Raw genomic sequence first — 24,648 nt, 5'->3', positions numbered from 1 at the left:
TTTATAAATAATATGACGAAGAGAAGGAGAAGGAAAAATAAAAAAAAATAAAAAGGAGAATGAGAATGATATGGTGATGAAGAAAAACATTTTTTTCTAAGGTAATTTTATATATATATACATGTATTATAATAATAATAATATGCAAGTAAGATAATCTGCATTCGTTTCGTGAGCCGAATCTTAGTCACCCATCATTATCGCGAAATTGTTTCATTGAAGGTTCGCAGATCCGTCATTTTGAATAGCTATCATATTCGTATTTTAGACTAGATCTAGATAATAATCGAATAGATATCTTGCAAAGCTTGCGTGTTATTGAATACTTTTCGTTAACATAACGGTTAATATTAATGTAATTAATTATCATTTTTTTTTAGTTGTTTTTTCTTTTAGCTTCTTCTTAAGCGGGTAGAGTCCTTGCTAAGATTTAATAGTTGACCACTATATATATATATATATATGTATACATATACGCACTATTGCAGTTTTTGATTCTAATGCGAGTTCGAATAAAAGACGGCAAACGGTAAACCGATGGCTTTACGAAACAAACAAACGACCCAGTGAACGATTGGACCTGTAGACGGTGTCGAATAATGTGGCGATTCGATGTATTGAAAGCCAAATTGACAAACAGACGAATGGATTTACAAGTTAATGGATTGTTAGAAATTGTTCCATGATGGTATGATCAAATGCATAGACAGACGGACGGAGACAAGTATAAGTGTACGGACGTAACGAATTGACTGAATGTGGATGGACGGACAGATAAAAAGAAAAATAGGAACGAATTGTACGCCAATCAGTCTTATATTAAATTCCAATGTTGTGCTTGCACATAAAACTTTGCATTATTGTCTCAAAACGAATTGATTAATTTAATATAACTTTTTCTATATAGTCGTGATCATAAAAACACATGCTTGTATTGGTATGAGAAACTTAGCATACACAGTAAGCGAAGTAAAACAAGTGTCATAAGCTATTTTATAATTACAATAAAACATTTGGTTTAACAAAACCCATAAGTTAAGAGTTAAGAGCTTCGCATATTGTATACAATTGTGTTACTGATTAAGATAAATTTAGGTAAAATAGCATTTAAATTCGTTAAAAATTTATGTAAAAATACTAAATAAACTTTATACGATACTTAGTTGCGACAAGAGAGTTGAGTTTTGAAATTAATTTCTGGGGATTAAGAGATTTAACGTATCTTGATAAAATTTTCATGTTTATGTTCCCCAATGACTTTATCGAGCCTTAAAGATTAACACATTTTATTGTGCACTTATATTAATGGATAGACCAACTGACATAGGTAATGGTTTGCCATACAGACAACAATGACAAAAAAACTAAATTTTATTCTGTTAATCATATTGTTTGCGAATAGGGTAAACTATAAAAATAATGTAGGCAAAGTGAAGATATTGAATTACATTTAATATATATGTAAATAGCTTTTCTGATTAATATGAATGCCGGGTTCTCTTTACCTTTTCATTGAAATTTCAATTCAAATCGGTTAAGCGAGCGGTTAGTAAGCATATATTAAATTATTCGCAAGCGGTTCAAATATTCCAATTCCAAAATAATAATAGAAAATGATATATAGCGGCACGCAATAATATCGAATGATTCAAATTTTTTTTTGAGAAAACTGAGGCGTATTTTCAATAATCGCCATCCAGTTTGCATATATTTTGAATAAATATATGGGACACATAGTTGCAAGTTTCTTATACACTGTATAAAATAGATTTTCATTTTTGAAATTTTGTTTGTGAAATTCGATTTCTTAACTGCCCCTCATACATATTCAAAATGCACAATAAAAGTTAGTGCATTACTAAAATGAAAGGAATGAGAACATTATAGTCGGGCAAGGCCGACCGAATACAGTTATTCACTCGTTTTTGTAAAAAGACACCAAAAATTTCACATTATTTTTATGCAAAGGCCTACTTGGAAGATGTCCAAAAAATCTCATAATACTATCCAAGCTTAGTTAACCTAATTTATTCACTAAATATTTTGTTGTCTTTTATTTTCTGTCATAAGAAATTAGAAATAAGACCTTGCCCCCCCCCGTTTAGGGGCTGGCTGTTCATCATAAAGTTTTCGAGGCCTAAAAGATAGATCTGTGTGTGATCCAAATTCCCCTATAGTTAATTCTTTTGCCAAATTTGCTACTATGGACAAGTTTTCGTCATAAAACTAAAGGTGTTTTTGATGGGTTTATTATTCTTGAGAAATCTTTTATGAACTGGGGCCAAAAGAAATAGATCTATATAGTTCAAATTCGGTTCAATTAATTTTTATGTCAATTCATTGTCATAAACAAATATATATTTATTATAAAACACTAACAGTAAGACAATTTTATAATAGATTTTATGAGATTCCTTAGATGTAGTGGTAACTAAGAATATAGACTTATGTAGTTCATATTCGCTATGGCTGATGTGAATCATTTTCAATAGCATTCGTCCTTGGGGTAAACATTATGTCAATGCAAGAAAATTTCATAAAAATATCTTAAAAATTGCAACCTGTAAGTTGAATAAAAGACAGACGGACAGACGGACGTATAGGTTTAGATCAATTAAGAAAGTGATTGTGAATCGATCGGTACAATAAAAGTTGGGTCTTTCTGAAGCCGTTCTGGGTGTTACATATATTCGCAAAAACTCAATATATCTTACACCACAGCTGGTGTAGGATGAAATTATTTTAGTTTCACAAATTTTACTAATCATCTGCATTGATGTAAATATTTCGGTTAAAACTACGGTTTTTTTTTGTCGATTCGACGAGGTTGTCATGCGTGCCGAAACATTAAAAGTTCTTGCACGCAAAAACATGTTCACAGGACAACATACTGCGTGACTAACTGTGTTTCTAAAAATAGAAAAAAATTGGTTTTTTACTCATTACTTACAAACCATATCAGATACAATGATAAGAACTTTGTCGCTTGCTCTACTGTAGTGCATTTACAAAAGTGGAAAAAAGTCGGCTCTAATTGTATGCACAATATTATAGAGTATTAGTGTAGAGTATTCATTCTTTTGTCGAAACGGTTGCAACGCCCCGGAAGAAAGTTTCTGAGACCCTATAACGTACATATATTCTCGATCAGCATCAAATTCTAAATCGATTTAAGCATGCCCATCTGTTTGTCTCTTCGTAATGTTACTTTGTCTACAGTATGTCTGTCCATATGTCCGTCTATTGAATATAATCTTGTGGTTGCAAAAATAAAGACATTTGGCCACAAATTTGACAGAAACATTGGAAGTTCCTACATGCAAGTTTGTAGCGAAAATCGGTGGAATCAGTTCAAGAACGCGCCCACAATGCACTATCAACAGAGAACAATTCTATTTTTGAAACCAAAAAAAAAAAAATTGATTTTTGTTTATTATTCATGCTCTCAAATAGTTATAGAGATTAAAATTTTTACATTTCTATTCTATGAGCGATGTGCTCAAAAATTGGAAAAAACCGAACACATCCATTTAACAGTATAGTGTATCGAAATATCATTTTCTTTTCCTTTAAAGTGTGGTGGGTGTAAAAGATTTCGATCACAGGCGAATGTAATTTTGTTACTGGTTTTATCTGACAATGGTAATGAAAGGTAAATATTTTTGTATGTAAATTTGAAAAAAAAATTCTTTATATAAATAAGCACGCATCCTAAATTTTTTTTGCAAGCAATTATCAGCTTAGGAGTTATTAAATTTTATATCAATAATTCTTTTACATTATGGCTTTATTATAATAGCCCTATAAAAGGGGCTAATAAATGGATAATTGCTTTGTACAATTTTGTTAAAGAAGGCGCTTTTGATTTGCTAGGTGCGAGTAAGGCATACAAACAAATATTGTTCGGATCAGCATGAACGGATGATTCGGTTTAGCTAGTTTTGTGGGTCCATCACTCGTTGAAATCGCGATTACTGACTGAAAACATTCTTTTTAGGGGGCAATCAGCAAGAAAATGAATGATAATATTTTACTGCCACTTACATTATATGTATGGTCTTCCGGCCAGGCGTAAAGTAAATGAATAAAACGAATAAGTTGTAAACATTTTTCTTTCTTTCTGATTCAAATCGCATGGGTATCTATTTATCTTTCTAAAATCAAGTAAACAAAAGAAAGAAAAATTAACGTTTGTCGTAACTAAGCGCAAAAGGCTTTAAGGTTCGTTCTCACTTCTTTTCGAAAGGCGCGCAAGAGATTCTTGCATTATAGATGCGAAAATGATTAACACTTTCGCGCCTTTTCTTAGATCAGTACCAAGGCAACAGTAAATTCAAGAACATGAGATTGTATTTTTGATTAATTTTGGTAAAAAGTCCGCGATTCTGCTTAAAAGTTTTCGTCAAAATCATCCAACTGTCTACTCTACTTCTTTGCTACTTTAGTATAGAAACGACTCAAATTAGTTTTGGCAAGCAACTCAGCACTAGATCATAATCTTCTCTTGTATTATGGAAACATTACAGTTTGCCACGATCGCCAATCATTAAACATACTGCATCATTTCGATTTATACAGTTGATCATATAACGATTTTTCAAGATACAGCTTCATTTGGGAAATGATCGAATAAGTAATCGGCTACGGATCATTTTCAATAGCGTTCGTCCTTGCGCCAAAATACTTTGATGTACCGAATTTCATCAATCTATCTCAAAAATTACGACTTGTAGGTTGAACAAAAAAAATAGAAGACGGACAGACAAACTTAAACTGATTCGAAAAGTGATTCTGAATCGATCGATGCAATAAAGCAGAGCTGTATTTAAAGTTTCTTTCGGTGTTGCATTCGTTCGCACAAATTTAGCATATCTCGTCGCAAATGTAGGCTATGCAAGATTGTTGAGAGTCTCCGCGATATTTTACCAAAAAAAAATGTTGCGCATATATAGAAGAGTGTCTGAGAATGTCTTTTCCCCTATTTTTTTGTTCAAATATTTATGACAAATATGCTCGAGCTGTATTTACTAATTTCGCCCATCTTTCAGGCAATTCGTAAATACCGTCTCTAAAGAAACCTTGGTGTTTGGAAACGATTTACAAGAGAATCTATATCTGGGTATCGGCATCAGAATGAAAGCAGTTCTGAAACAACCCATAAGCCATTTGTTGAAATTTGTTTTAATCGGTAGTAATACCCGCTGATAACGGCGGAGGAGGTAAAACTTTCCAAGCTAGAGATGCGTACAGTTTCTAAAACAGTTTTCTTGCATGAGGTAGCAATTCTTCATACTGAAAACTAGCGATATCGTGCCTTTTGTCTTGTTTAAACATGAGTGACGGAATGTTTGCTATGCTATGTGATGGTAAAAGGAAAGTGATAGAGAGAGTGGCAGTAGCTTAGTATTTTATACCTTTACCGAATAGGTAATAGGTGCGTTGTGAACCCATGAACTTGCTTGTCGCGACTCTTATCTACTTGACTATGTGGCAGCCCAGTATTATATATATTGCTTTATTTTGTCGTATCAATTGCTTCAGTTGTTGTTCGTGTGAGAATTTCATTTGGTTTGAAATGAATCATAATAAAACACGCAATACGGTCGGTGTTATTGATTCGCATACTCTGCGTTATCGTTATTTGGGCTTTGGATATCGTATTGCGTTAACCATTCATCATTCGTAAGGACTTTGGTTCGTTAACGTTCGTTTAATCACGAAAAGTAAAGCTTCTCGCAAATAACATTTTCCGATGCACAACTACACCTATTCAAAGTCCCCGACAAGCATGTTGGATACGCTTTAAAACGATAACTTGCAAAAAGTTGCGGTAATTTTAATAGACAATGTCCCATTTTTATTAATTGTTTCATAATACTATTTACCTTTTCTGTCTTAGGAAGAAATGCGGGCAGTTATTCACACATCATACATACCGTACGTACATTAAGCAGTTTAGGCTAAAGTTTTATTCTTATTTTTCTGAAGAAAATCACATAACACTTGTCTTTGTTGAAAGAAAATTATTTTTATGTTTGAATGTGTGTGCTTTTTGTAAGGAATAACGATTTCTTTGCAGTAATAAATTCCTTTTGTTTCGATTTATAATTGAAATTGAAAACGATATTAAGATAAAATCCAAAACATATTTAAAAATGTTTTATATTTTTAGAATGTCATGGGGTAGAATAGCATTACAATACTTCTCCTTGGTAAGAAGTTAGTATATCATAATAAGTTAATGGTAATCGTTTTTCTGAGTATGGATATAGTGGGGGAATGAGTTCTGTGTTCGAGAATTGCAAGCTTGACTCTATTAATAGATATTGATTGCACCTTACCACTGATTGATGTCGATTTTAAAAATTTTGGTATCACGATACAGTACTTTATAAAGTCCTTTGTACATTTATATATATATATATATATATATATACTTGTGTATGTGTTTATTATACGCTTGTTAAACACTTGAATTCATTTCTTATAGAGGTAATTAAAATGTAATTGCATAAGTGAATACTGTATGTAATGTAAAATGAACTGTTTGAACTGTTATGTCCTTACCTATGCTATGACAGAGAACTGTCATTGAAGCGATGTGATTTCTCTTTATTATATCCCACCACTACTTGGGTTACAGGGTATACTAAATTTGGGCGGACATGTGTAACACACAGATAGCTTTTAATTTGGACCCAAAATTTTATTAATCCGCTCTATGTCTCTGTTAAGTTTGTCTATCCGTCTGACTTTCTGTTCGTGTGTTTTTGTTTTCAACCTATAGATCGCAATGGTCCAGATATTATGATAAAATTCGTTACACTGACGTTACATAGACGCAAGGATGAATGCTCTTGAAAATACCTTGGATCGATTCACTCTTTCCACCACTCCCCATAATATAGCAATCCTTTATTTTATTGAATATTTCTTATACTACAGTTTGAATATGTAATTTGTATAGTAAAACAAAAATCTCTACTAATCTTATTCTTTATATATATCAAGGTATTGATAAAAAAATTTTACTTTTGTTTATCTTTAATAAAGATTGCGATAAGCAATATAGCAGAACAACTGCTTTTATCGGATTTTGAATGGCTGATATCAATGGAAATCGCACAACAGCAATATACAGCAATAAAATATAACAGCGACACCACCACCAACAACGTATTATTATCATAGATAAGATAACAATAATGAGTATACAAAATCATTGTCTGAGTCATGAAAGTTGGTCACAAGTTGCATTTATATGCGTACTTATGCATCAGGCAGTGTAAGTGCATATATATGAGCGCCAATAATTGTTCAATAGATAATGGGAGCGCACAGAAGAAGCTTTAAACACTATCATCAATTCTTCATTAAATACTTTTTGAAAGGGGGGGGGGGGGGGGGCGGGGGGAAAAAAGAGAAGCACTGCACTCATGTGAAAGTTAATTAATTCTAGTCAATAGGATTGGATCGATCGATTTGTAACTTATTAGTTATTGCCTGGATACATAAACTAATGGTTAAAAACGGATAATTTGTTGTTATCAATTAAAAAGAGAGTATAATATAAAGAAACAATAACTAATGATCATATATCAGTGCAAAAAACCGAAACTCATAATAATTTTGTGTCTATTAGTTTTCGTTGGTCTATCAATTTGCATATATATTGACTACATTTTGCCTGAATTCTATCAATATCACTTGGTGCGGAGTTATGCCAACAATAATAATAACAATAATAATAATGCTGATGGCTCAATCCAAACGCGAACTCCTATCATATTATTATGGAATGATTTTTTCGGAGATTCGCGCTGGAGTTTACGCAAAGATGATTTAATTCCGTCCCATTTACGTAATCAACTTAAGTGTCCTGTCTATGAATGTATGATAACGAATCGTAGAGAATATTTACCCGCATTAGAATTGTATGACGCTGTGGTGTTTCATGTCGCACAACCACGTTCCATTATAAAATCGGTGCCTTCTCGCAGATCATCAAAACAATTATATATATTCGCTTTAATGGAACCACCAGCAGAGACTAAACACATTTTACGAAACGAAAATGGTTTTTATAATTTAACTATGACTTATCGCTTGGATTCCGATATATTATGGCCTTATAAATGGATAATGGATAAAGAGACTGAAATGCGTGTCGCTCCCGCTGAATTCCCGCAATGGCGTAAACAATTTGTACATGAAAATGATGATGACTTTTTAAAGAGATTGTGGCCGCAAAAAGTCAAATTTTCGGCATGGTTCGTCTCGCATTGCAAGACTTTATCGGAACGAGAAGAATTGATCAAACAATTGCAACAATACATCGACATAGATATTTATGGGAAATGTGGTAACTACAGGTAATAAGAGTTTTACGCTTTTTTTTTTTTGTTAATATCAATTTATTTTCTTCTAATCACAATGATTTTGTTCAATTTAATTGTAGTTGTCCGCGCAGTTCAACTGACTGTAATCGTTTACTTGATGAAAAATATAAATTTTATTTCTCATTCGAGAATTCTGTATGCGTCGATTACGTTACCGAAAAGCTCTATAATATTATGGAATATAACGTTATACCGGTGGTCTATGGTGGTGCCAATTATACACGTTTCGCGCCTCCTCATTCATATATTAACGCTGAAGATTTTGAAAATCCAAAAGCTTTGGCCGACTACTTATTGTACCTGTCACAGAAACCTGATGCTTATATGCGCTATTTTTGGTGGCGTCACTATTATAAGCTCATCAATTATTCGCCATTTTGTGATATATGTAAGAAACTGCATGAGCCCAATTATCATTTGAAAACCCAAATTTACGAAAATATTGAAAAATGGTGGTTGGGCAACATGTGTCGCTTTAAGATGCGTATTAAATTCTAAAATATAACATAACTTGTAACTAATATTGTAAGTGTTATCGTTATATAGAGCTTAAGTTATTTAATTAAATTTGTTCTATCTTTTCCTTTATATATAATAAATCAAATAAGTATAATATGTCCAAATTCAAGATATTAATCCGAAGCAAATGAAGCGATAACATAACAACTCTATGTATCTTCATAGAGTTTTATTTATTTATTTATTTTTTTTTTTTTCGAAAGGGCAGCAGAAGTATATTAAAGTTGATGACTTTTTTGTTATTTTTTTATACTTTTTTGGAAAAGAGATCATAGTGAGCTTGGTAGGAATCCATTTCACCATCTCTTTTATGGTCGAATTTACAAACTTGTAAACTATAGAGTTTGTATATGCTCTTGGATCAATTCTGTAGATGAAAATTATTAACAAGTCGATTTTGGTCAAAGGGAAAGTCGACAATTTTTGCAATAATCTACTGTCGGCAATAAAGGCTTCGATCAAATAGAAATCATATATGTTTCCTAGCTGATTTAGAAACACTGTACGGGGCCACGGCCGACTCTTATGTACAATATCAAACCTGGAAGGTCTTAATATAATGCCTTTTAGAAATGACAGAGTATACAGCAAGTTGTCGAAAAAGTGCGTTCGTCTTTGAGCCGAAACACATCAGTGCGGAAAAATGGACAGACAAGCCTAGATTGGCATAATAAAAGGTGGATCTATTTCAAGTCCTTCTGGTAGACGTAGAAAACATAATCAATAGTATTGTTAACGTCGTGTTTACATGGCGACTTGATTGAACCGAAACTTATGCTCAAACAAGGCATTTGGATCCAGTAAAGAGTCCACATTGGCCAACCTAAATCAGCCCATAAAATATTCTGTTGCAAATAACTGCCGCCTCGAAAATGATATCGTGATCTCGGTTAATAGTTGCTACTAATTTTTTAAATAGGGTGAAATCCGATTTATTAAAATCATACCTTGGCTCTCCAAGACTTGAGTTGGATGGCCTTGCCAGATTAGACTTCACCGCCGTTTGATTGTATTGATGCATTAAGTAACGTATGATGAGAATTCTCAGGTTAAGGAGAAATGCGAACAACGACCATCCGAGAATTCCAGCACATTAGAAAATATTAGGTCCAAGTTCCTATTATTTTTAATAAGAATATCATTTCGCCTAAAAAGCCTAACTCACAAATGTCAATCGCAACCGTCGGCAAAATCAAGATCAAAACATTTGCAAAAATCCGACTTGGGCATACCATTGCAACACCTTAATGGATCTTTAAGAATTCTACTCCTCCGACATGTGACTGTGGACAACGTCTTACGATTACACATATATAACACTTGGTGAATACCGAAACCTTTCTAAAATTCGAGGCCTAGTTTTCAGAGTATCTAACACTATGGACATCTTCAGAAAACCTTTTGAGCACAATATCAATAAAATTTTTAGCTTTATTAAAGCTGCTAAAATAATAAATCATCAAATTTAAAAAAAAAAAAAAAAAAAAAAAGAAGAAGATCTGGTAGTCTTAGTTGTTAGTGCTCATCCTACTTTTAGTCCTAGTATTTATTCTTTTGGTTTAAATAAATAACAATAATAATAATAATAATTTCAATAAAAACTCAAGTTTATGAGGTGGATATCCTCTACGAATAGTAATACTATAGTTGTAATCAATTTAGCTGCCGGGGCATAGGCGCTTGTATACGTTTTTATCTCTATAAAAATCCTTTTAATCACTAATCTATCTTTATATAGGTGAGAAGAATTTCATATAAAGAGCTAGTAATTTCAAAAAATGGGAATTTTTTCGGCAGGACCAAAACGTGGGATGATGTGATCTAAATTTGGAATCGATAGCAAATTTATTTCTCTTATCAGAGATTTTTTTCTTCTTCATTTATTTACGTTAGAAGACTTTCTTGTTGCATAAAGGCATACTTCAAATCGATGCCCTTATGGCGGGATCTAAAAAATAGATTTATATGATCCAAGCTTGGTACAGTTAATTATTATGCCAATTGAAACAATTGTCATCATTAAATAATAAAAATTCGATTTTTTATACCCTACATTACTTGTGGTACAAGGGTCCACGAAGTATTTGCCGATGTATGAAACACTCAGAAGGACTTGAGATACAGTCCACTTTTTGTTATATCCATCGATTTAGAATTAATTTCTGGTCTCAACTTTTCCGTCCGTCTGTCCGTCTACTCTTCTTTAATCTGAAGGCCGCATTTTTTGAGATATATTTACGAAATTTTATACATACTATGACGTGTTTTGGGGCCAAAGACAAGGGCTTTTGGGAACGGTTCGGAACGGACTGCTTCCCACACAACGTATTATTTTGAATAGTCGTTATATGCATATCTGTAGGGTGATAGTTAATGACGGACTACGATGCGCTGTAGGGCTTTTATTTGTTGTTACATTAAAAATTACTTCTCGTGAGAACCATAATATTCGTTCACACCCAAAAATTTGAAATTGGGCTATCTATCTAATTCAGATTTTTCAATTTGATATGCCGGAATATGATTGCGTAGCAATTTTTATCAAGAAATTTTGAAAATTAGCAAAGTATTTCTTGTACAAAGACGTCTACAACTTTACATGAGAAATTATCGCGATAATAGTTCGGTCAAATATATTTTCAATAGCGTAATTTCTTGGCCATAGAATACCAGTGTATGCGAAATTTCGCAAATTGTCTCGAATGTTGCGCGTTATACGTTCAACAAACAAATACCTGAAGAGGCGTTAAAGAGACCGAAGGGCAGGAAAGAGTTTAAATCGATTAAAAAATTAATTCCGAAACGATTGACATAATGAAATATAACTTGGTCTTAAGTCATTCTAGATTTTGGCTGCATTCGCATAGTCTAATATCTGCTATACCCTAAATGTATCACAAGGGGTAGGGTATAATGGTTTTGAATCAACCAAAAGATAAATCCCTCTCAATTCCTCCAGTGTCTTGCATATATCCTTACAAACTTAATACATCCCATAAGTGCTGTAGAGTATAAGAAATGAGGTGAAATGACTCTCAAGTGACGACTAATGAACCATTGAAGTAACTTGGTCTACGAAAGAATGTGGATGATTATGAGTAAGCCACAATTAGTCAGAGGCTATCGTGAATCTTTAATAGATGACCGATGATAACTCGCAGATCGCTATAAGTAATTTACAACTGCTAAGCGGTGACTGGAAAATGTTTAGGATGTCTGTTATATGTGATCAATAAACATACTGCTCTCATTCCTTATATATGATAGATTATACGCTATTGCATTTGTAGATGTTTTTGAAATTGTTTTTGAAAATTTTTCGTTTCCTATCACTAGAAAATAGTATAAAGGGAGGGACAGAATAAGCGACCGCTAAAACACATTTAAAAATTTTAACATTTTTCTCTTTTGACATTTATCCTTATCGTCTCTTATATATATTTCTTAACATTTAACACAAGTGTAGAGTTTGCGCATTCAATCCGTAAGCATAGCACAGTAGCCTCTTGCAAATGTCAGGAGTCATAATAAATACAATTTCAATACTGGCGTATGAGGGTAGTTTATTGATGAAAAAAGTTAGCAACAAATGTCAACAGAGAGATTTAACTGCCATTTTTCTTTTTTTGTTAGCGAGAATAAAGGTCAGAAAAGAAAAAAGCTTTAGCGATGTGTTAAGCTTTTTGTGTAAGGACTTTTCAGTTGTGTGCGAAACACAAAAGCTAAGGGAATAATTTAACAAATTTTCTTCATTCAGTGTTGGTTTTTCCGATAATTCATACGTGCTATTTAAAATAATAGTGTGCGTGTGTATGTTGTATAAAATATAAAAAAATAAAAAATAAAAAAAAAAATTTTTTTTCTTTCAAAATTATTCTAAAAGAAATTATAAACCTTTGACTTTTAAACGAATAGAGGCGTAAGTTTAATAGCAAATTTTATTGATACAACAAATAGTAAAAGGGAATAATATTGAAAAAAGGAAAAAATTTATTTCTAATTTGGAAAATTTTTTCCTTTGTCTCTTGCTTGCCAAAGGAAATTTCGGTTTTTCTATAGAACATCTAATGATTTTGTTTGTCTATAGAAGATCTAAAGAGAAAATGATTTAATTTTTTTGATTTTTTCTTTATTATTATTAAAACGGAATCTTTTCTTGATCAGCAAATTAATTCAAGCAAATTTTGTGAAATTATAACCGTTTTTTTTTTTTAGCTATACACTGAGTAAGTGAACATTAACGGAATCGATTTTTCCCATTAATGTCACAGAATATAGATTTTCCTGTATCTGCTGGCTAACTGCCTGTCATTTTTGTGCCAAGTGTATTATAAGTGTGCTTTTTGTTAACTTTAACTGTATACCGTTGCCTACCTACCTACGTACACATTGCATTTATATATGAGTGTACATTTATTTCGCTCTCTCTCGCTCTTTTGCTCTCTTTCAATTTCATTTTTAGCCTCCTAAATTTATTTTACAATCTCAAATGACAGCAATTGTAAGCAATGTGTATGTGCTGTATATGTTTTGTTGGTGATATTTGTAATTGCAATAGTAGTGACGGTAAAAGCAAAGCACATGCTAAGCATTGAAATATACCATCTGATGAAATAGATGTACTTGTTGTATGTACATGAATGTATGTATTTATGAATTATGCTTAAGAATCTATTGATATTATTCTTCTTAATTGCTAATACCACTCAAGATATGGATGTTGCATGCACGTAAGGTATGATTTCGGAGCTAGTAAGAAATTGGTGAGTTAACTAAATGTAAACCTTGTGTTTTCCCCTTCCCCTTCAATATATTTGTTCATTATATAAACATTCGTCAAGCATACTTAAATGCTTCTTATAGAATGCGTCATCCAATAATTCTTTCAAAGGACATATTCTTACTAATATAACAAACGTGTAGACAGCTTTTTTAATTTCCCCGAACTCCCATTTTTATCTTTTTGCCTATGTACTTAGTCATTTGGCAAATATTTAGTATATGCATTTGTACGTTGCAATATTTTCAGACCGATCTCGATGTCTCCGCTATTAGAGAATGCTTAAGTTACCAAAAGGTTTAAAGAAGAAAAAGAAGAAGTCGAAAAAGGATCAAGAACTTTTTACTGAAGAAGAACTTGAAGAATATAAACGCCAATTAAAGGCCAAGCAGGAGGCTGCTGTTGCTAAATCAGATGCTGGTGACTCCGATGCAGCATCAGATGTTGAAGGTTTAGCACCAACAGCTGCAACATCAAATACTGCTTCGACTTCTGGCTTAACGGAAGAAGCTACCACATCTGAAGTTACAGCAGAGGAAATCGAACCCGGTACAGGAGACGAGGAGTGGGCTAAATTTAAAGCTCTTACTAGTGGCGTTGATACTATATTACATAAGACTCAGGACGAATTAGATCGCATTAAAAAAGAATCGTTTTATCAACGTTTACCTTCAGCGGCTGAGAAGAAACGCCTTGAAGAGGAGGAGGCGGCACGCCGTGAAGCCGAACGTATTGAAGAAGAGAAACGCAAAGCTGCTGAATTAGAAGCCCAACGTGATAAGCTCGCCGAAGCTGTAGTTGAGCTTTCCGAATCGGAGGGTGAAAACGAGGCTGAGGTTGATGATATTTTCATAACAGATTACATTGATGCAATAACTAGTGGTGAAGTTCAACTTGCTGTTGTTCCAGATTCTCCTGTACTTGAAGTTGATACTGGACCAGATCCATTCGATACTACGTACGCTGAAAAAGTTATAGTTGGTGCGGATAAAGCCAAAGGCAATAAGAAACTCGTAAGCCTTGGCGCGGCAGTAGAAGTTCTTTCTGGTCGCGTAGAACGCGAAAAAGCTTTAGAGCTTGCTAAGCCCAAGCGTAAGTTGCGCAAAGGCATCAAAAATTTATTGCTTAGCGAAAGTGTAGATTTAGCGGATGCCGAAGAAGATCTTTTAGCGCCAGAGCCACAAAAGAATCTTTTCGATGAACTGGTTGATGATGTACCAGAACCAGAAGCTCCTATCGATTTAAGTGTTTCATTGCATTTGAATTTTATTCAACCAAAAAAACCCCAATCGGACGAAGAAGAAAAGGAAGTTGAAAGTGAAACAGCTAAATTAGATCTATCAGAATTTGATGTCTTAAAAGATGATGATGATGACGAATTTGCAGAATTAGCTGCCGAATCTTTAAATAAAAAGGAAGAGATTAAAGTTATAACTGAAATTCCTGTGCCAAAAGCCGAAGTTCTTGCAGATGTTATTGATGCTGACTGGGCTGAATTTGAGCAGGAACCATTACAGGAAGAATTAGACAACAAAGGTAAGCAATGGAACGTACTTCAGTTTTCAGATTGTCATAGTTATAATTTTTTAATGTAGATAAACCTGCACGGCCGCCACCACCTGAGAGGCCAAAAACTGGTCCTCATTTGGTTGAAGGGGCTGTCTATATAAGCGACGACGAAGAAGGCAATCAAGACGACGACCCTTTTAACACATCTTACGCCGAACAAGTTATTAAAAAGACTACTGTTTTAGAAGAAGACGACGATTTTGATCCTAGGGCTGAGGAAAAAGTTGGACCACCAGTAAAGCCTCCTCCTCCTTCTATTAATTATCTATCGCAACCCGTACGCGATTTATTAGGTGGCAGTAATACAGACTTATCAAGAGTTGGTCCTTCTCCTATTATACCCTCTATCCAAGAGAGAGACATTGAATCAGAGGATTTCGATCCTTTCGATACTTCTGCTATTGTAAGCATAGTTCAACCAAAAGAAACTGAACTGAAGTTTATTGAACGAGAATTATTAAATGAGAATAGTTTGAAGCATTCGTTAAGTGATCCAGATTTCGATCCTAGAGCAGAGGAGCCTAAACAAGAACCCGCAGCGAATGTACCGGCTGTTCAAGTTAATACTGATACAGACTTTGATCCTGCACGTCGCAAATCCTCATTAAGCTTAAATTTGCAATCAAAGACAGTTGGATTTTTAATTCCTAGTCAGGATTTGCTGGGTGGTGCTGACGGTGCAAGCAATAAAAAGCCTCTCACTCCTTATTACGCTCCAGCCGCTCCTTCTATTGTAGAAAAGGAACAATCGGATCCATTCGACACGTCCTACGTACCGGAAGTTAAACCTACCGACATTGAATTAAAGCATTTAGAGGACGATTTACTGTCAAAGCCAACACTTAAGCATAGCTTGTCGGATCCCGACTTTGATCCACGAGCTCCGCCTACACCCGTACCTGCTGAAGATTTACTGTCTGTGAAAGAAAACATTTCCGCCAAAGTACTAACTCCTGCTCAAGAAAATAAGGACTTGCCCAGCTCTTCCAAAGATATTGCAGATCCGTTTGATACTTCAATAGCGGCCAATATACAACCAGGAAAAGCTGAACTGAAGCTTTTAGAAAGTGAATTATTGCCGCAAAAACAGTCCAATAAATCGGAGAGTGTGCTAGATACAGACTCTGACGCCCAAGAACTAGGCTTAGGTGATAAAGTTCTTACCCCTCAATTGCCTCACAAGAAAATTACAGTTCCCGAAGATATTGATCCATTTGATACGTCTATAGCTGAAAACTTAGCTCCAGGTGAAACCGAAATTAAACTACTTGAGAGTGAGCTTATAAATAATTAAACACCAAAACTTAAAGTGAATCAAAATGGCAAACCCTTTTTTAATGGATGATGAGCTAGTGGGTGTGGACGACGCAAGTATAAACCCATTTTTGATCCAAGGTAATGAAGATATAACAGCTGATGATAATCCTTTTTCTGGAGAAGCCTGCAATCCTTTTGCGTTTGGAAATGAACCGGAGGAACAGCCGGAGCAACAAACTAGCGGCGAATATGACGCTGCCATGAGTTTTTTCGGTACCACTATTGAAGCTGAGGACGATGCTTTAAGTGTAAAATCAACGGCAGATGAGGAAGAGGATACAAAAAAGGCACCTCCTTCTCGACCTGTGCCTCCCAAAACTCAGGAACTTATTAACACGGTATCGAGTCAGTTAGAAGAGACTAGCTCAGAGTTGCTAGGACGTATACCAGCAACGCGCTCTCCTAGCCCGGTATCTATGAGAGATCTGCACTCGCCTAGTCCAACGCCAGATAGTGGTTTGGCCGATCTCCTAGATATGTCTGAAGATGGTTCCTCGACAAATGTGCAAGGATTTGACATTGATTTAATAGTTGTTGGTAACATTAATGATAATCCCTTCGGTGTGCCCACAGGTATTCCTAACATACATGGCGCAGCACCTATGCCTTCGTCAGCCAAACATCAGCCTCCCCGACCTCCACCTCCCAGACCAGTTCCGCCTAGACCAGCACCGCCAGCAACTGTTAGTCAACAGCCGCCTCAACGGCCTGCTCCTCCTACGCAGCCAACAGCAACAACAACGACTGCAGCCGACCCTGAAGATCTTTTCGATATGTTTGGTGCTGTGAAGCCTCCTAAGCCACCACCCCCAAAAACCAAAGAGGATATTTTAAGTCTATTTGATAAACCAACACAACCAACCACTAAACCTGATTTGCTAAGTGATGATATAATCCTGGATTCAACACCGGCAACTGAAACTGCTATTACATCAGAACCAGAAGCAGAGAAAGTTGAAGAGCCAATATTTAACTCGGTTCTAACCCGCCCTGATGAAACAACGCATAACATAACTAGTGAACCTCCAGCGGCAAATAAGAATAAAATTGCTCCACAAGAACTGTCCAGTAAACAAAGAGCACCTACACCTGACATTGAAATAACGACTGTTGAAGACTTACCTAGATCCGACGATGAAGACGAGGCTGAACCTGCATCAAAAGTTCCGTCAGTAGTAATAGAAACAGAACCTAGTCCGCCTGGAGATGAAGATGATATATCTGTACAAGCTCAAATAGCCCCAACGGTGGAATCGGATCAAAGTCCCCCAACTGAGACCGCAATTGAACAAGCTGAGCAGGAATCATTACAAGAAGCATTTTCTGATATTGCTGTAAATGAGACAGAAGCAGAACAAGCAGCAGAGAAAATGGATACCGGTTTTGATTTTGCACCTGCTAGTGATGGTGACTCAGCCAATCCATTTGCAAGTCCAGATGAAGAAGAAGAAACGTATCCGCAAGCTGAAGCAGTTGCTAATATATTTGCGGTTGATGATTCTCAACCGACAAATGTGATAGAAAACATATTTTCAACACCTGTAGAAACTGACGTGCCAGCTCTTTCAACGATCAATATATTTGCAGCTGACGAGGAGCCAACTTCCGAAGAACCTATTGCTTCGTATGAAACCAATATATTTGCAGAGCCAGATGAATTTGATGCTTTCGCTGCGAAATTTGAATCTGTCAAAAAAGATAATGTCAGCATTTTAGATGGTTTTGGTGGTTCTGGAGCTGTGACACCTACAGTAGACGGTAAGTTCTTTGAATTTTTATGAACAAGTAACACAAATAAAAATAATTTTTCTCAGCTTGGGGTGATAGCGCATTTGGAACGCCCAACGCCGCTGCAGATGCAACGGATGGGTTTGGAAATGAGGATGATGACTTTTATGCTTTGCAAGCTCCCGTGCGTTCTGAGTCCGTGGAATCAGTAGAAAAAGATTTCAACGTTGTTATTCGACCAAAAACGGAAGGGTCTGCTGTCGTTGCGCCTCAATTAGCTCCTCCACCGCCGACACGCATCGCCGCTGGCCAACACATTGATGAAACAGCATCAGTGGTAAATCCTTTCGAAGATACCGGCTTTCCGGCACCTCCTCAACCCACTGAGCAATCAATGCAACGCACAGATTCACAAGAAACCCCTCAAACACCACTCTTCGACGAAGATGTTTCGCAACCCCTAGAAGATTTTCCACGCCTTAACTATGTTGGTCCTGGTTGGGAAATGCAACTGAGGCAACCGAACAAGAAAAAAATAACTGGCCAACGCTTTTGGAAAAAAATCTTTGTACGTTTGGTCATGCAAAACGATGTACCAGTCGTGCAACTTTTTAATCAAGCTTCTGATAAGCAGCCCTTTCAAGAGTTGCCATTACAACCGTCATATTCAGTATCTGAAATAGGAGCTCAGCAGTATGATCAATTTGGAAAAATTTTTACAATGAAGCTGCAATATATATTTTACAAAGAACGTCCTGGTGTTCGACCTGGACAAGTGACCAAAGCCGAGCGGATAACAAATAAACTCACAAAATTTGCACAATATGCTATAGCTGGTGATTATGAAGGTGTTAAAGAATTTGGTAGCGATCTAAAGAAATTGGGACTTCCCGTTGAACATGCACCACAGTCATCGCAACTCTTTAAAATTGGTTCTATGAACTATGAAGATATGAAACAGTTTTCGGTGTGTATAGAAGAAGCTCTTTTCCGACTGCCCGCTTTACGAGAACGTGCTTTAACTTATAAAATGGAAGAAGTACAAGTCACAGCAGTCGATGAAATAATTGTCGATCAAGATGCAGATGGAAAAATTTTAAAACAAATTGCACGAGTTAGACTTTTCTTTTTAGCTTTTTTGTCGGGTAAGACGAGCTTTAACGCTTATAAGCGTAGAATATGACAATTCCTGTTATACTTTTGTTGTATTTAGGTATGCCAACTATCGAATTGGGTGTAAATGATATGTGGCGTCAAGGTAAGGAAGTTGTAGGTCGTCATGATATTATACCAGTCGCTACCGAAGAGTGGATACGTTTGGAAGCAGTGGAATTTCATAGTGTAGTCAATCAAGAGGAATATGAAAGGTCACGTTTAATTAGGTACATTAATGTGAATTATTTTTAGAAATATTTTTAAATTTTGCTTTTTATATGTAACGGAGAAGATTTCAACCTCCTGATGCCAATTACATAGAATTACTACGTTTTCGTGTGCGACCACCTAAAAATCGTGAACTTCCTTTACAATTGAAAGCAACTTGGATAGTGACGGGCAATAAGGTTGAATTAAGAGCTGATATTTTGGTACCGGGATTTACCTCTCGAAAGCTTGGGCAAATACCTTGTGAGGATGTTTCTGTCAGATTTCCTATACCTGAATGTTGGATATATTTGTTTAGAGTTGAAAAACATTTTCGGTAAATGGTTATAAAATAATAAATATTGCTTAAGAGGACAATAACATTTTTCTAAAGATACGGATCAGTAAAATCGGCTCACAGAAGAACTGGAAAAATTAAAGGTATTGAAAGAATTCTAGGAGCAGTTGATACTCTACAGGAATCACTGATAGAAGTTACTTCGGGTCAGGCCAAGTATGAACATCATCATCGAGCAATTGTGTGGCGCTGTCCGCGTCTACCGAAAGAGGGACAAGGCAAGTAATTGTACTTATGAAGCGTATGAATTTGAAAGCTTATCATAATTTACTCTTAATTAGGTGCCTACACCACTCATCAATTAATATGCCGTATGGCTTTGACTTCTTATGATCAGATACCGAGTGAGTTGGCACCAAACGCATTCGTGGAGTTTACTATGCCGGCAACACAAGTCTCTCATACGACAGTTCGTTCTGTAAGTGTTCAGGATTCTGAAGCTGATGAGCCACCCGAAAAATACGTACGGTATTTAGCTCGCCATGAATACAAGTAAGTAAATATCTTTATATATGTATACCGTATATATATATATATATATATATGTATACCGTAGGACAGTTGTTTAATTTTGGTACATTTTATTTAGGGTGGGCATTGAAACTACGCATGGAGAGGCCACTAATGCGTATTTGGCCGCAACTAGACCAATACGTGAAGAGCCCGCTGCAAAACCAGTCGCCTCTCCCGTACCCCCTAGTGACTCAGATACAGATTCCAATTAAATTTTAAGTTAAGAAACATTTAGTATATCATTCCAAGTCGCAAGTCGTTTAGAACATAAAGAAAATACATATAAAATCCATATATACATATTTACGTCTCACTATAGAAATTAAAATTTAATTAAGCTTATAAACGTACACATATAATTATATAAACATATACCTATAAATATTAAAAACGGTCACAACAAAGTTCTAATACATGAAAACTACTATTATATATTATATATAATATAAAACGTTATCATAATTAATATTTAAACACCCATTATATTAAAATTATTAATCTCACCGATACCTAAGTTGCTGCTGAATTAAGATATGAAAGATATTTAAGGCATAGCGCAGTTTGTTTGCGGCATTCATTGTAGCGGCACATTGTGTATATTTAAACGTACGTACATATATTAGTTGACAATAACATAAGATTATGTCTTAAACTTGCATTGCAAGAGCCAAGCCAAAGATAGGTGAACGAAAAATTACACAAAAATAATTTAAAAACAAAAAAAAAAAAAAAAAAAAAACAAAAATTATCATAGGTATCAAGTGTTTAAAGGACTTCATAACAAAAATATATATATAAACTACACTTAAACACTTACATTATCACGTAAATTAAATTCTTATCGTGTGTGTATGTGTGTGTGTGCGCGTTGAAAAAGAAAAAAGAAAATAATAACACTACTATAAAGTAATAATAAAACTAAATTCAATTTATTGTTCATATAGCGAGAAAGAGACGACATTTTATTTTTAATCATAAATCACATACACACACACACACACACACACACACACATACAGATAACATTAACGATCATAAAATTTATTGTTATATCAATATCAAGACACGGCATGTAGTTATATTATTACAATAACACAACAACATGAGAAAACACGCTGTAACGAAAACAACTTATACTAGTGCAATATGCAGAACAATTTAAAAAATGCTACATAAGTTAGAAAACCGGCAGAAAAAGTAAAAAACACATGCAAAAAAAAAAAAAAAGAAAACAAAGAAAAATTCCTTAAAATTTCTAATCTAACGTAATATACATACAAACCATCACAATAATACGAATCGTAAAACTTGATTTTAACAAAATTTCAATTTTCAATTCTTCTAATTCATGTTTTGAATTTGCTTGTTGCACAAAAGGGTTTTAGTAAACAACTTTGCTTTGTTTGTGAAAAGATTTGCAACCATTCACGATTCTCAACTAGTTTTTTTTACAAATATTTTAAGAAACTTTAAATAGCTCTCTCTCACTCTCTGTCTGTCTAGGACTATGAGATCGAACAATTATCGCAAACTTGAGGTTACTCTCATTAGGTTTCGTGCCCACTATCCGAGGGAATACGTTGTAGTAATTATAACAAATGACTTTTAAAGAACAGACATATACCCCAAGAGATCTAAGCAAGCAAGTAATAACGACATTATACGACTATTATTTGTCCATCTTTTATCTGATATCGGAATTTCCAGACATAATTCGGTCTTGTAAGATATAATTCTAAAATTTGACTCAATTGTTTAATTTCAAGTTTCGCATGTGTAGCCGACGATGATAAAAATCATTCGAGCTCGCATCTCAGCGCGCTCAAGCAAACATACAAAGGCACAACACCCACTGGACTGCGGTTACTCCCTATCTCTTTCTTTTTCTTCATTTCATGATCAGAATCATGACTATTTTATACATGTTTTTGACATCTCTCTTGGGCGCATTAAGCTTTTATTAAGCATGAGCTTGTCTGTCCGCGTGTCAAACTATCTTTTCTTCCACTCGTTCGTCTGTCCATCTTGGTGCTCTTGTTTTCTGTGCTCTTTCTGTGCTTTTTCTAAAAAAAAACGTAGAAAATTTACGTTTCATTTTCTTAAGAAATTTACATATTTTCATTAAAATAATGCACCAAAAAAAAAAAAAAAAAATCATTGCACCATGAGAAAAGAGAAGATACGGTGTTATATGTTGTTTCGACATGATTATCTTCGATTTGACAGTAAACTATGCATTCGCGCCGTAAACGTCATATTTATTAATTTTTAATTTTTTAATTTTATAAATGTATACCATATTTGTAGACAAAAATAGGATCGATATGTTGTAGACAATATCTTTGGATGGACATAGTTTTTCAGAAGAAACAAAGCAATATTTTTAAAAACTTTATAAAAAATATTTTTGAAAGTTTTTTACTGCTAACAAGTCTACGATTATAGTAATTAAAATTTTAAAATATTTTTATGATCGCCTGCCATCAGTCCCGGATTATTAATTTCTAAACTTATTTTAACAGCGACAACTGTTCTGCACGTAAAAAAAAAGTAATATGCTTCAATTTAAAAGTTTCGAAATTATTTTTGAAATATATTTTTCCTAATTGAATTTGTATAGTATTAAAAAAAATTTATAATAAAAAAATAAATGGTATAAAAATTCAAAGGCCTACACTATTAATATAATAAATAACAACAATGAAAATAAAACGAAACAAATTAGAAATAAAAAAAAAAAATAAAAAAATAAAAAAATTAATTACCAAACTTTGAATGTTAATTACTGTGAAACGAATTTAAGTAAATCGTTGTGGTATTAAGTTTAATTTCAATTATCACATAAAAGATTATTCGGCATCAGTTGGATATTAAAAAAGATAAGCAAAAAGCAAAAAAAAGAAAAAAAAAAAAAAAGAAAACGCAAATGATATTAAAGAACACTAACGCTCGGTCTGCATATATAATTAATGACAGTTTTATTAAACAATTAAATAAATAATTGAAAAATGCATGTGTTATAAATACATATATACATATATTGTCAAACAGTATGAGTTGAAAAGTAAATTAAATTAAATAGATGTATAATATATATGTATATACATATATATATATACATATGTAAATGTATATATACATATACATATATGGATATATATATATATAATAATAATATAATATATATATATATATATATATATATTATATATATATATATATATACATATATATATATATATATATATGTATATATGAATATACATATACATATGTATATGTGTATGTATTGCAAAACAAAATAAAACCTATCGATACCTATAAATATAAATAGAAATTAATTAATACAAAGCATATATAAAAACAAGACACTATAGTTAATTGATGAATTAAATATATATTACATAAACTTAGCTGTTGATTTTGTGTCTTCTTCTTTCATCAGCCACGCATATATGCATATTTTATAGTTTATTGTTTTTATACCCATAACCAAAGAACGAGGAGTATATTTTTTTTGGCCAAATGTCTGCGACACCCATAAAAAAGCTTCAGATATCCCAGAAATTAGATATATATTTGATCAGAATTAAAAATCTAAACCGATTTGAGCACATCTCTCCGATACTTCATCCAATTACTAATAGTACAATCAAGAAAACAATGAATATAAGAAGAAAGATTATTCCACCTTCTAACACTGTACACAAGCCTGACAATCATGTTGACTATATACATGCCAAACTATTTACTATGATTCCAGAAGAGGCAGATACTATCTCAAGATAATATAGCACCTGCGGCATAAGAACAGCATTAGCTTAGTTCTCGTTTAATGTGAAGAGCTAGATATATATTAGTGATATAAATCATATGTAAGCGTACCTTAAATTTTCCCAAATGTTTGGTTTTGGACTGAAAGGAAATTATCAATGTTAGCAACGAAGCACTTATGACAAGAAACATACTCGACTTTAATATTTCCAAGCTGGAAGCTTAGCATAAGAAGAAGTATTAATAGTGGAACCAAATCTAGCACTTTAGTTTTAGAGGGATACATATTTACCGAATGTCACACACGACCCAAGCAATTATTCACACTT

The 24,648-nt window shown here is 34.0% G+C and overlaps 3 protein-coding genes across 12 annotated transcripts; all 3 read left to right on the top strand.

The window, feature by feature from the left end:
- The first annotated feature begins 58 nt into the window (after window positions 1-58).
- LOC119640248 (protein stoned-A) lies at window positions 59-16,573 on the top strand. 10 transcript variants are annotated; one of them, XM_038038249.1, is made up of 5 exons: window positions 12,653-12,837; window positions 13,381-13,560; window positions 13,630-13,681; window positions 13,948-15,234; window positions 15,294-16,573. In XM_038038249.1, the coding sequence occupies exons 4-5, from the start codon at window positions 13,977-13,979 to the stop codon at window positions 16,559-16,561; spliced, it is 2,526 nt and encodes an 841-aa protein (XP_037894177.1). In that variant the 5' UTR covers window positions 12,653-12,837; window positions 13,381-13,560; window positions 13,630-13,681; window positions 13,948-13,976; the 3' UTR covers window positions 16,562-16,573. The 10 variants fall into 10 exon arrangements, with proteins under 10 accessions (XP_037894503.1, XP_037894730.1, XP_037894800.1 ...); XM_038038495.1 differs by lacking the exon at window positions 13,381-13,560 and adding an exon at window positions 13,134-13,144; XM_038038174.1 differs by adding an exon at window positions 13,134-13,144 and having other exon boundaries at window positions 13,381-13,681.
- LOC119640724 (alpha-(1,3)-fucosyltransferase C) lies at window positions 7,406-10,265 on the top strand. The gene is made up of 2 exons (XM_038038967.1): window positions 7,406-8,372; window positions 8,459-10,265. Exons 1-2 carry the CDS (start codon window positions 7,588-7,590, stop codon window positions 8,895-8,897), a joined length of 1,224 nt encoding a protein of 407 aa, XP_037894895.1. The 5' UTR covers window positions 7,406-7,587; the 3' UTR covers window positions 8,898-10,265.
- Window positions 16,571-23,008, top strand: LOC119640183 (protein stoned-B). The gene is made up of 7 exons (XM_038038060.1): window positions 16,571-18,342; window positions 18,399-19,457; window positions 19,526-19,694; window positions 19,760-20,011; window positions 20,069-20,250; window positions 20,314-20,524; window positions 20,622-23,008. The coding sequence occupies exons 1-7, from the start codon at window positions 16,587-16,589 to the stop codon at window positions 20,755-20,757; spliced, it is 3,765 nt and encodes a 1,254-aa protein (XP_037893988.1). The 5' UTR covers window positions 16,571-16,586; the 3' UTR covers window positions 20,758-23,008.
- Window positions 23,009-24,648: the final 1,640 nt, after the last annotated feature.

This window comes from Glossina fuscipes, unplaced genomic scaffold, assembly GCF_014805625.2.
Source record: "Glossina fuscipes isolate IAEA_lab_2018 unplaced genomic scaffold, Yale_Gfus_2 0, whole genome shotgun sequence".
Lineage (NCBI taxonomy): Eukaryota > Metazoa > Arthropoda > Insecta > Diptera > Glossinidae > Glossina > Glossina fuscipes.
Note: the sequence above shows the minus strand (reverse complement) of the source record. Positions and strands in the feature narration are given on the sequence as shown.